The sequence below is a fragment of the Arabidopsis thaliana genome, chromosome 4, assembly GCF_000001735.4.
Source record: "Arabidopsis thaliana chromosome 4, partial sequence".
Lineage (NCBI taxonomy): Eukaryota > Viridiplantae > Streptophyta > Magnoliopsida > Brassicales > Brassicaceae > Arabidopsis > Arabidopsis thaliana.
The window spans coordinates 7,974,323-7,989,882 of NC_003075.7; the positions used below are offsets into that span (position 1 = coordinate 7,974,323).

Below are 15,560 nucleotides of genomic sequence, written 5' to 3' on the forward strand. Positions count from 1 at the left end.
CCGTAAAGCTTAATCAACAAGTAGTTGCTGATAAATATTTGTACAAAGTCAAAACTGTTTTTTCATTTTTTCTTTCCGTGAAGGAGAATTTACTTGCGAAGAAACAAAGAAATGAGATGTGGAACAATTTCACTAGTCTTATTCTTGATTATGATCCTTCTTTATCCATACTCTTATCTCTTCTTCCTCTTCGCTTCTTTTCTGGTTTGCTTTCTTCTTGCTGCTTATTATCTTCTTTTTGGAGAATTCTAAAACTGCGTCCAAGACTCACAAATGGATCGGTGCGTTGCTCAATTTGGTACATGTTCATTGGTCGAATTCTCTGTTCGAAAACTTGCAATTTCTCATAATTTTCTAATACAATGTGACCTCTCTTTGTATTTTTATTTGTATTTTTTTGTATTCTTCTCATCTTATATTCTTATCTACGACATAGTCAACATTATAAAACTATGTATCAAATATTAATTTCAAAGTAACTACACCATAATCCAGTTCTGTTAAACCCGTCCGTTTTGGTGATATAAAACAATAATTGTTTTTTGTCTCGAACCAATTCACTATATAAACATCATATACCTCTTCAAGGGGGGTTACCAACCAAACAGCTTGACACGAAATTGTCTCGAACCAATGAACCCAAACAAAAATTGTCCTGGAAATCCGGATTTCCGGTTTACTCAATTGAAACAAAAACCGGATAAACCTCACCCTAAACCCTAACCCTCCGAAACAAACAGAGAGACACAAACCCACTCTCAGCGTATATAAACAGAACTCAAGACAGAGACGCTCTTAAACCCTTTCTTCTTCAACCCATACCGTTTTCTTTCTTCTTCTATTTTGTCACTTTTTTCCTCGCCGACGAATGCAAGGGAACCACGACGGTTCGTGGTCTCTACACCCCTCCACCAACAATGGAAGCGGCAGAGCCAACGGAAACATCAACATCAACACCGTTCCCGGTGGAGGATACCTTCCTCAGGCAAATCCTGTCTTTCCCAATTTCAATCAACCCATTAGATACCCAATTCCTCAGTTTCCGGCGAATTTTTACCGCCCTAATTTCCCTGACTTCTCTCTCGGAAACCCTAATTTCCAACCCCATCAAAATCTCAACTTCCTTCATCAACAAATCCCTCACCAATATGGCTCCGCTGCTAATCACTTCCTTCAAAACCATAACCAAAACAGCTTCTCTTTCCCACCTCAATCTATACCTAATAATGATATCAGTATCTCTCAGAATCACGGAGCTTTCGAAAACTCTTCATTGAAACGAAGACGACAAGAGGAGGTTGTACAAGTGACTGATGTGGTTCCAAAATCTAATTTTGCTTCCGGTGAGAGTGCTAATAACTCCTTCAGTGTATCTCTACCGATCCCTATAGCAACTGATGATAGTGGTGTGTCTCGAGTCCATGGAGAGAAGTCATCTGGAAAACCCAAGCGCAAAGTTGATGTCTTGCGGATTGATAAGGCTGTTAACAAGACGCGTAAATTATTTGTTGCTGCTGGAGAGAGTGTTTCTTCGACTAGAGTGTCGAGAGCTGTTTTAGAAGAGCTTCAAGCTGATTCTTGGCGTTCCTTGGGTGTGCAAATGCAAGATGTTCCTTCTCTTCGTCAACTTATGGCCATTGAAGGCAAGGTAAGCGTTGAAATTATGTCTATATCCTGCAGAGCTTCTATGTTCACTGTCAATAGCGTATAGATATATCTTTTGATGTCTTGTAGATCAATGCATTTATTCACTGCTTCGTTGGGGCTAGAAGAATTGTGACCCTGCATGATTTGGAAGTGGCAATATGCCGGAACGAGTTTGTTGATTCTTTCGATGATCTGGAATTGGGACCTTTGCTGCAGCATCCACTGGTTTTGCTGTATTTTCCATCGATATCCAGTTCTACTGGACCAGTTAAGATCACTAGTGAGGAGATAATATCATTTCTTGATAGCTATCTGCACACTTATATGACAGAAGATGTTAAGCTCGATGAATTTCTGAATTTTGTTGCAAGTCAAAAGTCAGTTACAAGCAAGGAAAAGCTTGGTGTGCGTATTCAGAGCTTGCGGTATGATATTGTTCTTTTTTGGATTATCTAAACTTGGTTATGAGTTAAATAATTTTGATATTACAGTAAGGTTGGTATTAATGTTGGATCTGGTTGTTCTTAGTATGAACTGCATTAGCTGATTTTATGTGATTTAATGCATTTTTATAGGATGTATGTATCTTTCATTCTAGACGCGAAGAGACAAGAAGGTGAAACACTGAAAGTCTTACTGACTGAGCTGCATCAGAAGTATCACATCCCCTCATCAAAGAAACAACAGCGAGATAAATCTCTAACTGTCTCTGAGCGAGCTGACTCATTTGCTTTACATCATAAGGATTATTGTGGCAAGCATATAAGATTTGATTCTTCAAGCTCAGATGAAAATGATAATGTTTATGAGGTTAGAAATCTTAATAGTTCTGACCATATCAATAGTTGTCCATATCCATCTGTTGCGGAAGAGATGAAGCGTCTTGGGGGCTCCAATAAGAAAAGGAAGGGTGAAAGACGTAATCATGAAAAATCTGATTCCTCCAAACTGCTTAGAAAATCCCCCTCTAAATTACAAGGACATGCGAAACAAGAGATACCTAAATTGGCTGATGATTCTGAAGCTAAGAAGGTTTTCAGTGTCGATGAGGCTGATTTTACACTTTCTGAAGGAGATTTAAGATTGTTCATTTCAACTTGGAAGGACACATGTAAAGAGCTAAGCATTTCAACGGTAAGTTCATGTTGAGATTGTATGACTGTTTTAATCTGAGAGTGAATTATCTTAAGTGAGGTGTGAGGGGGCTTCATGTTTGTTTATTTTCTAATACTCTCTTTTATTATTGTAGTTTGTCGAGAAAATGTTGTCTTTTTACAACTTGGGGGGCTCTGAAGGAAGAGCTCAGATTAAAAGAGCTAAAGCGATGTCATCATTTCCGTTTGTTGGATTACTAAATGTCGCTGTGAGTGGTCATACTACTTTTGTTTAAAGTGTTTTGCATTTTTCTTGTTTTCTTGCTTTCATTAATTCAATTGAAGAATTTTGTCAAAAATCTCTGTTAATGCCTCCTATTTACTTTTGTTCATGCCATTCACATTAAGTGTACTTGGAGGTCAAATCCTCCTAATCTGACGTCTTTTTTTTCTTTGCAACACTTGTTTTTTCTCTCTCTGTGAAATAGCTGTTTTCTGGTATCTCCTAATTTGGATAGAACAGATGGATGTTTGGTTACTACTTTTTTTTTTTAATCCATCAAATGTTTATGAAAAATAACTGCACATATATTTTCAAAGTGAAGGATGCGAGATTACGTTTGCTATATATTTACATCCATACTCATTTTTTGCTTCACCTTTCCGTTTTTACTTTTTTTTTCTTTACCCATTTTTTTCCCCTCTTATTTTGCTTTGTGTTGCTTTTCCCAGTTTGAAAAGATTTTTTGTAGTTTCACCGTGTAACACAGGCTCACTATTTTCTATGATATCTCCTTTTAAATTCTGAAGAAATGCTGAATTTAAAAGTTAGACGATTTTCACTCATACTTTTACAGTGTTTTAAGTTGTTGCTCTTGTTGTTTTTCTATCTCTGCTCTTGAACTAAGACTTAGCACCCAGTTGCAAAGTCTTGGAGTTGAGCTCAGCAAATGTGGAAACTTCCCTAGTTCGGCTTTGCTCTTTGATACATCACAATGTCACTGAGGCAAGCTGGATAAGGACAAAAATACTACAGACTGTGGATCATTCAAAACTCGTGCCCCTTGTCACCTCCAGACCCCCACTTATTAAATTAATTAATGGAAACCTTCCAACATCTCATGTTGCAGATGTTGCTATTATGAAAATTCCTTTGTTATTCCTGTTTACACCTGAAATTTAACATTGCATTTGTAGCATCTCAATTTTTTTACCTGGTTCTGTGTCTTGTGCAAAAATCTTGTTGTTCAATGTTTGAGAAGTGTCTGCATTGTCGTTATTCGATTCTCTTTATTTATTCCTGGCAATCAGAAGAAAATAAAACCACAACAGTGCAAGAGTCTCTTAGGTGCAGTGGGAAATTTGTTTCAGGCAATAGCATCTCGTGTTTCTTATTTATGATCAATTCATTTCATTTACTTTGCTGATTGAAAAATTTGCACATGTTTGCTGTGATTGAGTAGTAACTTTATTTTACCCCTTCTATTCAGGAGTTTCTTTATGGACTTTGTTTACTTCGTTTTTTAATTTGGTTTGTTTACTATAATAAAGAAATATGATGCATTTTCAAATGTAGGATATAGATTAGAAAATTGAAATGTGTTACACCTTGTTTGGCGAAAGAGTGCTGTTTTGTGTTGTTCTGAAAGGCTATACCTTTTTATTTACGTTGAGCAAAAAAAAAGTGAAAATATTCTCTGTTAAATTGAAAGCTAACTTGCCCTGGAAGCATTTCATATTATGTTTAATTGTAATAATAAATATATGAACAAAAAGAAATATTGATATTCTCTCATTTGCTTGCATGGATTGGGTTCTAACTTGCTTACAGATGAGCTTCCTATACCCATTGTCTCTTATTTTTGCTTTATTGTTTTTCTTCCTATGCTACATTTGCAGGTAACTTCATTAAGACGTGGTATGTGGGATAGCATATATGATAATTTTCAAATGACAAGCCTAAGTGATACGACTAATACAGGCTCAGGAAATCAAGTTGGTGAAATTAACCCAATTGAAAACAGTGAGTTAAGCAAGACTCAGCATGTTATGCCTCCTACACACTGTGAGTATATTTATGTTCTCTATCTTCATTTGTTGCTCTCTGCATGTGAATTTCGGTAATTGTTGTTTTAAACACTTATTCAAACTATGGTCAAGCTACAAAGTAGCATCATGACAAGTACATTATTTATCCAAGTTATACGATCTAAAGGAACTATAATAGAATGGGAACTGTTTTCTTGGAATGCATTATCTAACAAGTTTCTATGGTAGTCTTTTGGTACTACTCTTATCTCTCTAGCACTTTGCAATCTGATCAATTTGATCTATTAGGTAACACTGTCGAAGAAATTATTAGAAGGCTTTCCTTGTATTTTGAGCATGATCTTTCTGGAGCGAAGCACATTGGTATCTTTAGGAAGCTACAGACTTGCGAGAATTTGTTGGCAGAGCAATTTCAAGTACAGGATTTTGAGTCTCTTGGTTGGGGTGGGTTTTTTGCTTTCTTGGAAAAACATATGTTACTGCTACCAACACAACTTCAAAGGTTTCTATCTAGAGAATTACAGGAAGAGTTTCCTCTGGAGGTCCACGTGAATGAGAATCTGTTGACTCTTCTGCTTTCGCAAGCTTCTGAATTTTCAAGTGATAAAGTACTATCTAGACAAACATTAGCTCGACTGGTTGCAGAACAATTTCCATCAATCAGTTTCAAGGTTGTCGGAAGAGATTCAGAGGAAAATTTCTCTGAAATCATTGGTAAGAAGAAGTCTTCTTCTAAATGTGTCCTCTTTTCTGCAACATTGTTGGGAGCTGAAAACTCTTTGACAAGTAAATATCTGGAAGAATCCCTGACAGTGGGAAATGATACTGAAGCAAGAAGCACCACTCTTAATGCTGTTGCATCCAAAGAGGTTTTAGATGTTTTGCTTAGGGTTCCGTTGTTGTCAGACTTGAATTCATGGTGTCACTGGGATCTTAGGTATGCTCCACAGTTTGGTCCTCTTATGGGCTGTTTAAATGAGATTAATTCAACAGATCTGTTGTGTCTAGTGACAAGGGATGGTAAGATTATCAGAGCAGATCCTTCTGCAACAGCAGATTCATTCTTAGAGGCTGCTCTTCAAGGATCTGCTTACCGTACTGCTGCACAGTTGTTGTCATTGATATCATTGAATGGAAGAACACATCTACCATTTTCCCTTCTAAAATGCTATGCAAAACGTGCATTTGAAGTTTTTTTTTATAACTATTCCGAGGAGATGGAGCTAAATGATAGGAATTCTCTTGTGCAAATGCATGGGCCAGAAAAGCTCAGCACTTCTTTTGACAAAGTGATAGTTGTAGGAGAGAAAGCTAAAGTGGCTAAACGTGACTATGCTGCCTCTAAGTTTCTTCTTGATTGTCTGGGCTATCTACCTGGGGAGTTTCGCAGTTTAGTTGTTGATATCTTGCTACCAGGACTACGTTCTGTTGTTAAAGATGCTCCTACAAGAGTTTTGTCTGCATGCGAGCAAACAGAGCAACGCATCATGCTGCATGATGCCGGATTGCTGCTAGGCATTGTTGAGTGGATTAGTGATTACCATAAGTTTTGCTCATCATGTTCTCCAAACTCTTCAATAGTGGAGAATGCTTCGTCCAACTTAGATTCTGGCGCAGGTTTTGTGCAAAACGAATTGGAGGACCCAGTTCAGACCAAACAAAGATGCATGATCGTATCAGAGAAGTCGTGCGAATACAAAGAAGAACCTCATGAATCTTGTCACACTTTTGGTGGTTCAGGGATTTTATGTGATTCTGTTGGGGAGGCTTTCACCCAGACTGCACCTGAATTTTATGATAATCGAGCCTCTGTTATTGATTCAATCAGACGGGATGAGTTTGGGTTGGATTTAACTTCTTCTGGTTCTGAGATGAGTATGCTGCAGAAACAACATGCTCGGTTAGGAAGAGCACTTCAGTGTTTGTCCCAAGAACTGTATTCTCAAGATTCACACTTCATTCTTGAACTTGTGAGCACTCTTACCTTCTTCTTTCTTTGTTCATAATCTTCTTACAACCATGTTAATTGGGTTCGCTTGAATAAATATCTTGAATAAATATCTGGTGCAACCTTATGCATATGTGTGTATCATAAGGCCGAGTTCTACTCTGCCTAAGATGATTAGTAGTTCAGCAATACCTATATGCTGTCAACTTGTAGATGAACCTGTTATCATTGTTCTTGTAATTGTAAGGGTTAATGAGTATTAAAATGTTTGGTAGCCATGTAAGGGGCAATATCGTAGGTTGTTAGATGTCTCTTTATACCATTTCTGTGAACAGGAGGAGGTTTAGTGGACATTCCATTTTGTCATCCTCTTACTCTCTTGCTATTGTTGCTTCAGGTTCAAAATGCTGATGACAATAAATACCCTGAACACGTGGAACCCACACTCACATTCATTCTTCAAAAGACCGGGATTGTTGTTTTAAACAACGAGTGTGGCTTCATGCCTGAGAACATTCGGGCCCTGTGTGATGTTGGTCAATCCACAAAGAAAGGATCTGGTGGATACATAGGGAAGAAAGGAATTGGCTTCAAGTCAGTGTTTCGGGTATGTACAACCCAAGCTTTAATGAGTTTAGGATTATAGTATGTTAAGCTAAGAATAGGCCTTGGAATTTCTTTCTATTCCAAAACATTCTCTAGAGACATGCCAGCTTGAAAGGCTTATATGAACTTTAAGCTCAATTGTTAGACGAATTATAGCAAATTCTTTCTCAAATAATCCCTTGTAACGCTTTTGCTTGGGTCCACTTTCCAGGTTTCTGATGCTCCTGAGATCCACTCAAATGGTTTCCATTTCAAGTTTGATATAAGTGAGGGTCAGATTGGATATATTTTACCGACTGTTGTGCCTCCTCATGATATTGAATCGCTTAGCAGCATGTTATCTGGCCGTGCTTTACACCTGAAGGATGCAGGATGGAACACTTGCATTACACTTCCTTTCAGAGCCATTGATTCCGAAAGAACAACAGTGAATCACATTGAACCTATGTTTTCAGACCTTCACCCTTCTTTATTACTCTTCCTACATCGCCTCCAGTGCATAGTATACAGAAACGTGCTTGACGATTCTCTCTTGGTCATGAGGAAAGAGGTTGTGAGCAAGAATATCGTAAAGGTTTCATGTGGGGAAAATAGCATGACATGGTTTGTGGCATCAGAGAAATTAAAGGCTACCAATCTTCGTGATGATGTTCAGACAACAGAAATTTCCATAGGATTCACTCTTGACATGCTGGAAGATGGAACTTACAGATCATGTATGATTCAAGAACCTGTTTTTGCTTTTCTTCCTCTAAGAACTTATGGTTTGAAATTTATTATACAAGGGGATTTCATTCTTACATCATCAAGGGAGGATGTTGATGAGGATAGTCCTTGGAACCAGTGGCTGTTGTCAGAATTTCCGGGTTTGTTTGTGGATGCGTTAAGGTCCTTTTGCAGTCTTCCTTCTTTCACCCAGAATCTGGGTAAAGGTGTCTCCTCATACATGCAGCTTGTACCTCTCGTCGGGGAAGTGCATGGGTTCTTTTCTTCTCTCCCTCGTTCTATTATATCTAGATTGAGAACAACCAATTGCTTGCTGCTTGAGGGAGACGGTGAAGAATGGGTTCCTCCTTGCAAGGTTTTAAGAAACTGGAATGAAAAGATTAGGGTTCTTCTTAAGGATGGATTGCTTCAGGAGCATCTTGCTTTGGGCTTTTTGGACAAAGATATAGTTTTGTCAGATTCCCTGTCAAGGGCACTCGGCATTGAAGACTATGGACCGAAGACTTTGGTGCAAATTCTTTCTTCATTGAGTCACAAGAATGGTTGTCTACAATCAATGGGCTTTACATGGTTATCGTCTATTCTTACTGAACTTTACCTACTATTCCGTTCTTCTGGGCATGGTAATGTAGAGTTAGGTATAGATAAGAGTCTTATAGATGACCTTCACAAGATCCCATTTATTCCCCTCTCAAATGGTAAGTTCACCTCTTTAGATGAAGGCGCAGTGTGGTTGCACCATGACACCACTGGGTTAGATCTTGGTGATGTATTTGAAGCATTTCCTGTGTTATATGGAAATCTCCGAACCATTGATCATTCCCTTCTTTTGGCGTCTTCTGTTGATGAAAAATCCTCTGTGGATGACCTTGTAAACATGCTTTGTGCAATTGGCGTTCAAAAGCTGTCAGCACATGAAATCGTTAAAGCTCATATATTACCAGCCTTTGAGGCAAGGAGTACAGGTGCAGTGGACGGTTTAATGGTTGATTACTTATGCTTTGTGATGACACATCTACGATCTGGCTGTCATATTTGTCTGAAGGAGAGGAAGTACATTATTTCTGAGTTGAGAAGCAAAGCTCTGGTATTATCAAATTATGGGTTGAAACAGCTAGGTGAAGGGTCAATTCATTTCGGTGAAGAATATGGAAACCAGGTCAACATGAAGAAGCTTACCAAAAACTTGGATATATCATGGCATGTGGTTGATGGTACCTACTTGAAACATCCAGCATCAAAATTTTATGCATGCGGATTGAAGGAGTGGCGGGAATTTTTTCAAGAGATTGGAATAGCTGATTTTGTTCAAGTAGTTCAAGTTGAAAAGAGCATTGCTGAATTCTATTCTGTTTCACACTGTGAAAAGTATGATATCAACTTGTTATCTCCTGATTTAACTGTTAAAGACTGGGAATCCCCGGAACTAGTTGATCTCTTGTCTCTCTTGCACAAAAGTAATGGCCGTAAAGGTTGCAAGTATCTTTTGGAAGTCCTTGATAGACTGTGGGACGATTGTTACTATGACAAAACAACTGTTAACTATAACTCGGGTACGCATGGTATCATCAGATCATCAGAATCTTCATTTATGAGGGTAATTTGTGATTCTCTATGGATAGTTTCAAGCATGGACAGCAAATTGCATCTTTCAAAAGACCTCTATCATGATTGTGATGATGTGCAGTCAATACTTGGCATGAATGCTCCCTATGCAGTTCCTACGGTTAGTTTGGTTTTGCTTACTTATGTTATAATGTGCTTGGTACTACAACTATTAGTTCTAATATACGCAGTGAATAATTGGCTTTTGAGTATTTTCCTATGGACTTATAAAATTACATGGATGGTCTTGAAATTTATTTAGAGGTGTGGGTTCTTTGTGGGTCGGGGTGTTGTCTTAATATCTTAAACTTCGCTACAATGTCTTACTCAGCGGAGGAGTTCTTTCACCTATTTGTTTAACCTCTCTTTTTTCATCCTCTCTATTGGGGCAACTGTGTAACAGGTTACAAGTGTCAAGTTACTTAGTGATATTGGTTTTAAGACCAAAGTTTCCCTCGATGATGCTTTGGAAGTCCTAGAATCTTGGGTACACTGTGGAGACTCTTTCAAATCAAGGTATGTTTTTTAAGCACAGCATCTTATTTTTTCTAGCTGAATTTTCTGATTTTAATTCCATTCATTTTTTTTTTTTACATTTTTCTTTCCACATTATTATGAATATAGAAGCTCTTAAACTACTGTTCACTGTCGTGCATTGGATGATTTACTGCTGATAAATGATATTCTGCTGGTGATTTGTTTCTATTTAGCACTAAAATATTAGGTCTGATAACATAATAACTGAGTTCTAAACGTTTTTCTAAAGGCCTTTTATGTGTAAGGACGAACAGAGTCCATAGACTTCAGATAAATTGCCCATGTAATTTATTTTGAGATGAGCTGTTTTTCTTTCTATATTGTTACAACATGCTTCTTCTAGTCAAGTGTTTGTTTTCCACCCCTTTTTGTGGCTCCAAAAACCCTAGATGATGATAGTCTCTGCTGATGTATTTTCTAACAGCAAACAAATTTGTCTTTAATTTTGCAGCATCTCTCAGATTACCAGATTTTACAAATATTTGTGGAATGAAATGGCTGATTCAAAACAGAAAATTACTGAAAAGCTTCATACTCTTCCGTCTGTGTTTGTACCACATGGAATTGCAAGTAGGCAGAATGATATGATATCGGGAATATTCTTGTCACTTGATGATGTTTACTGGAATGATTCTGCTGGCGTTTTAGATGAGATAAAAGAGATCAGTTCGCAGATCAGCAGTGTTGTGGAACCATTGCGTAGAAAAACATTGGGCAATATCTATCCAGGTCTACATGACTTTTTTGTGAATGGGTGTGGAGTACCTGAGACGCCTTCGTTTCAAGAGTACCTTAAAATTCTAGGGCAGTTTGCACATAATGTGTCACCCTCATCTGCCGCCAAGGCTGTAAGTGATTTACTTAACTTATCAGTCTTGTCCTGTTTATCTTCACTCTATTCACTTCTTTGCTAAAGTGTTTAATTTATGTCTAGGTCTTCAAAATTTTCCTGAAGTGGAGTGATGACTTGAACTCTGGCAAATCTTCCGAAGATGTTATTCATTTTAAAGAGAGACTTTCAGAACTGGAGTACACTGTACTCCCTACTGAAAATGATAAGTGGGTTTCCTTGCACTCCTCGTTTGGTCTCGTATGTTGGTGTGATAATGAGAAGTTAAAGAAGAGATTTAAAAACAAGGATAAAATTGAGTTTATTAGCTTTGGGGAAAATGATGACGAAGGGCAAGAAGTGCTTCAAACAAAAGTGTCTGGGCTCATGCACAGTTTGGGCATTCCAAGTATTTCTGAGGTAACTAATCTTCTCCTTCACAAAAATAATTTGAAATGCAAGCCACTTAGTTATACATGCAAAGTGCCTCTTATGGACATTAGAATTCTGATGGACAAGAGTAGGCCTTTCTTGAACTGTGTTGATGCACTAACTCTAAAACCATCCGCAGAACCATCATCTTGTAGCTTATATACAGGGTAGAACTGATATATGTGTCTCCGTTTCTACTATAACACTACCGTTTCTACTATAACACTAGTTTCCATGGCCTCGATTCCAATTCACTCTGTGGTGTTTATGTAATTGTTTCAGGTGGTAAAGCGTGAAGCGAAATATGAAGGTTTGCAAGATAATACTGTAACAGTGTCACTTGTTAACTGGGCTCTGCCTTATGCACAGCGGTATATCTTTACTCTTCATCATGAGAAGTATACCCAAACAAAAAAGACAGTCCATAGTCAAGTCAAACGTCTACAAGTCTTTGTTGTTGATAAGTTATCCTATAGGAATGTCATACCGCAATATGGCATCAGCTCTAAAAAGGAGTTCAAATGCAGTTCTCTTCTGCAGGTATGTCTTCTTTCGTTCTGTTTCTTGCGACAATTTAACCTAAATATTTTGGGATTGTATGGGCTGTGACATTGTGCTTTGAGGCTATTTGAAACTCATCTCTGTTTATATGCAAGTAGACTTTTGCCATATCCTCTTGACTGGGACAATGGTTTTGTAAAAATGTGGTTTTACTGATATTATATGTTTATTTATGTTGTCTTCAGGATAAAGCTCTGTACACAACACCAAGTCTGGATTCCCATTCCTTGTTCATGGAACTGTCTCGTTTGTTTTTCAACGGAGTGCCTGATCTGCATTTGGCAAATTTCCTTCACTTGATCAAAACAATGGCAGAATCTGGGTTGAGCGAGGAGCAAATGGAATCCTTCATTCTGAACAGTCAGAAAGTTCATCAGGTTCCTGATGGTGAAGAGATCTGGTCCCTCAAATCTGCTGTTAAAGCGAAGAAGAAAGCTGGAATAAGCTTGAGCTGGTTACCTTCAAGTTCTAAAACAAGACATGGTTCTAGCAAGACCAACACTGATGATTCTAAACAAGAGCTGGACACTAGTAGCAGCAAAGAGGATGTAACAGAGGCTCTTGAAGAAAAAATACCGATTGAGATGACCAATACCAACTTGGTTTCTGGATATGATAATTGTGCAGGCACAAGTTCACGAGCTAGTGAGCCAAACCCGTTGCATTCTATGCATATGATTAGTGGCTCAACCTCAGGGAATCAGGCTGCTATGCATCTCAATCCAAATCTTCCTCATGAATGGAACAATTCCTTCACAGCTAATTTCAGCGATAGAGACCAGCTTCATACAGGCACACCTTGGGCTGCACAAGCGCAACAGACCGGTAGAAAAGGTGAAGAAATCGCTTACAGATACTTTGTTGCAAAATACGGCAATGAGGCACTGGTTAAATGGGTTAACGACCAGAGCGAAACCGGTTTACCTTACGACCTCATGATCGAAAACCGAGGTGGTAAGAAAGAGTACGTGGAGGTGAAAGCAACGGTATCGACACGGAAAGACTATTTCAACTTGACAGTGAGGGAATGGCAATTTGCAAATGAGAAAGGAGAGAGTTACATAATAGCTCATGTTTTGTTAGGAAACAGTAATGCAATCCTCACACAGCATAGAAACCCGGTCAAGTTATGCCAAGAAGGTCATCTCCGGTTATTGGTTCTCATGCCCAACCAGAGAAACGAGGTCAACGTTACATTTTAAACCTCAATCAAATAACACAATGTTACTATTTAATATTATTAATTTTGAAATTCAATTCTTTCAAACGGAGATGGGTATTTTAACAGAACCCAACCAAACGAGAATCCATGCATAAACTGACCCAATAACACAACCTGTTTATTAACCTATCAATTAAATAAAGAAAATAGTTAGTTATTATTACTCCTTCCATTTCAAATTAGATTTTGTTTTAGATTAGTTGTCATTTTATATTTATAATATAAATTAGAAACAAAATTTTCAGTTTAATTCCTACTTTTGAAATGTACAGGATATTAACCAATCAAAATCATTGCCAATAAAAAGCATCCCAATTTCAGTTGTTAACTAGTAACAATAATCAAGTTCATCGATGGAGAGATGCTAACTCTATATAAGCAGATAAAGTGGGCTAACACTTCTCATCATCTCTTTATAAACAAGTATTGATAAACAACAAGTTCTTTTTTTCTTCCATATACCTAAACAAAAGAATAAGATGACAAGCGTTGTTTTTGCGTTTAAAGTTTTGTGTGTGTCTTTCTTGTTCATTGTTGTTGCAAGTCGTCCTACTATCCGACCAAAAATGTTCAATGTGCAACGTCATGGTTCTAAATCCGATGGAAAAACTGATAACACCAATGTATGTACACAAGAACTAACCTAATTTTATTTTTTTACCACTAATTACTTTTCAGATGAAAATCTATGAATATAACCTATGTCATTTTAACGTATACGAATAGGTATTTACAAGTGTATGGAACCGTGCATGTAGAAGGAAAAGTGGAAGTAGTAAAATTTATGTACCAAAAGGAACATTCTACCTTGGTGGTGTAGAGTTCGTGGGTCCATGCAAAAATCCTATTGAGTTTCTCATCGATGGAACTTTATTGGCTCCTGCAAATCCTAACAACATTAAGCAAGATACGTGGATCAAATTTAAGTACATCAATGATCTCTCTATCTCTGGTTCCGGTACACTTGATGGGCAAGGGAAACAGTCTTGGCCACTCAATGACTGCCATAAAAATCCCAATTGTCCTAAATTAGCTATGGTAACATTTCTTCAACTTTTTCACTTATTGCTTCATTTTGAAAAAATGATTATTATTTATTTAAAACGTATTTCAAAATGCACATGTTATTTTTATACAAAAACTTATATGAAATTTTCTAGTCTTTTTTTTTTCATTTGAGAAACTAAAAACTATTATCATAAACTTGATTTTTTTTAATAGACTATGGGATTTGCATTCGTAAACAACTCAAATATCAAAGACATAACATCACTCAACAGTAAAATGGGACACTTCAACTTCTTCTCCGTCCATCACTTTAACATTACCGGCGTCACTATAACAGCTCCCGGCAATAGCCCCAACACTGACGGTATCAAGATGGGTTCATGTAGTAACATTCACATCTCCAACACAAACATTGGTACCGGAGACGATTGTATCGCCATACTCTCTGGAACTACTAACCTCGATATCTCTAATGTCAATTGTGGTCCTGGACATGGGATTAGTGTCGGAAGCTTAGGGAAGAACAAAGACGAGAAAGACGTGAAAGACTTAACAATAAGAGATGTTATTTTCAACGGTACAAGCGATGGTATTCGAATCAAAACTTGGGAATCTTCAGCTTCGAAGATCCTTGTTTCGAACTTCTTGTACGAGAATATTCAGATGATTGATGTTGGAAAACCAATCAACATCGATCAGAAGTATTGTCCTCACCCACCTTGTGAACATGAGCAAAAGGTTTAAATTTCTATTCAAAAACCAAGCTTCACTATTCTTTTATTTTATCACCCAACAACATAAAAGAAAACTTTTGTTTATTTTCTTCAGGGAGAGTCTCACGTTCAAATCCAAAACCTTAAGTTAAAGAATATATATGGAACGTCAAAGAACAAAGTTGCAGTAAATCTTCAATGTAGCAAAAGATTTCCGTGCAAGAATATTGAGCTAATTGACATTAACATAACGAATAATGGACTTGTAGATAGTTTTTCCACTTTGGTTTGCGAGAATGTTGACGGTTCTGTAAGCGGTAAAATGGTTCCTCAACATTGTATTAATTAATTCGACGCTCCATCAAAACAATAACAATGTGTTGTATACTTGTACTAGATAAGGCCCGCGTTAATACTCATGTTAGAAAATAAGTGTAAATTTTTATTGATAATATATGAAATCTAAGTATAAAATTTGTATATATATATATTTATAAATTGATCTTCCATGATTATTTTTTTAAAATTATATATGAAAAATACAATAAACGATTTTCAACTAATACTTTTTCGATTGTAAATT

At 37.2% G+C, this 15,560-nt stretch overlaps 2 protein-coding genes across 2 annotated transcripts; both read left to right on the top strand.

The window, feature by feature from the left end:
- Positions 1–741: 741 nt before the first annotated feature.
- Positions 742–13,365, top strand: NOV (Histidine kinase-, DNA gyrase B-, and HSP90-like ATPase family protein). Its single transcript, NM_117449.4, has 13 exons — positions 742–1,648; positions 1,735–2,072; positions 2,223–2,781; positions 2,897–3,010; positions 4,641–4,806; positions 5,079–6,760; positions 7,136–7,345; positions 7,556–9,796; positions 10,079–10,191; positions 10,664–11,060; positions 11,147–11,461; positions 11,756–12,013; positions 12,220–13,365. The coding sequence occupies exons 1-13, from the start codon at positions 869–871 to the stop codon at positions 13,234–13,236; spliced, it is 8,190 nt and encodes a 2,729-aa protein (NP_193111.2). The 5' UTR covers positions 742–868; the 3' UTR covers positions 13,237–13,365.
- A 370-nt stretch (positions 13,366–13,735) lies between these two features.
- AT4G13760 (Pectin lyase-like superfamily protein) lies at positions 13,736–15,326 on the top strand (the record flags this gene model as incomplete). The annotated part of the gene is made up of 4 exons (NM_117450.2): positions 13,736–13,879; positions 13,983–14,294; positions 14,478–15,002; positions 15,093–15,326. 4 exons carry the CDS (start codon positions 13,736–13,738, stop codon positions 15,324–15,326), a joined length of 1,215 nt encoding a protein of 404 aa, NP_193112.2.
- Between the last annotated feature and the right edge of the window lie 234 nt (positions 15,327–15,560).

Coding starts and splice junctions, on each gene's coding strand:
- NOV (NM_117449.4), top strand. CDS start 869: ATGCAAGGGAACCACGACGGTTCGTGGTCTCTACACCCCTCCACCAAC. Junction 1,649..1,734: donor TTATGGCCATTGAAGGCAAG/GTAAGCGTTGAA, acceptor GATGTCTTGTAG/ATCAATGCATTTATTCACTG. Junction 11,061..11,146: donor CCTCATCTGCCGCCAAGGCT/GTAAGTGATTTA, acceptor ATTTATGTCTAG/GTCTTCAAAATTTTCCTGAA.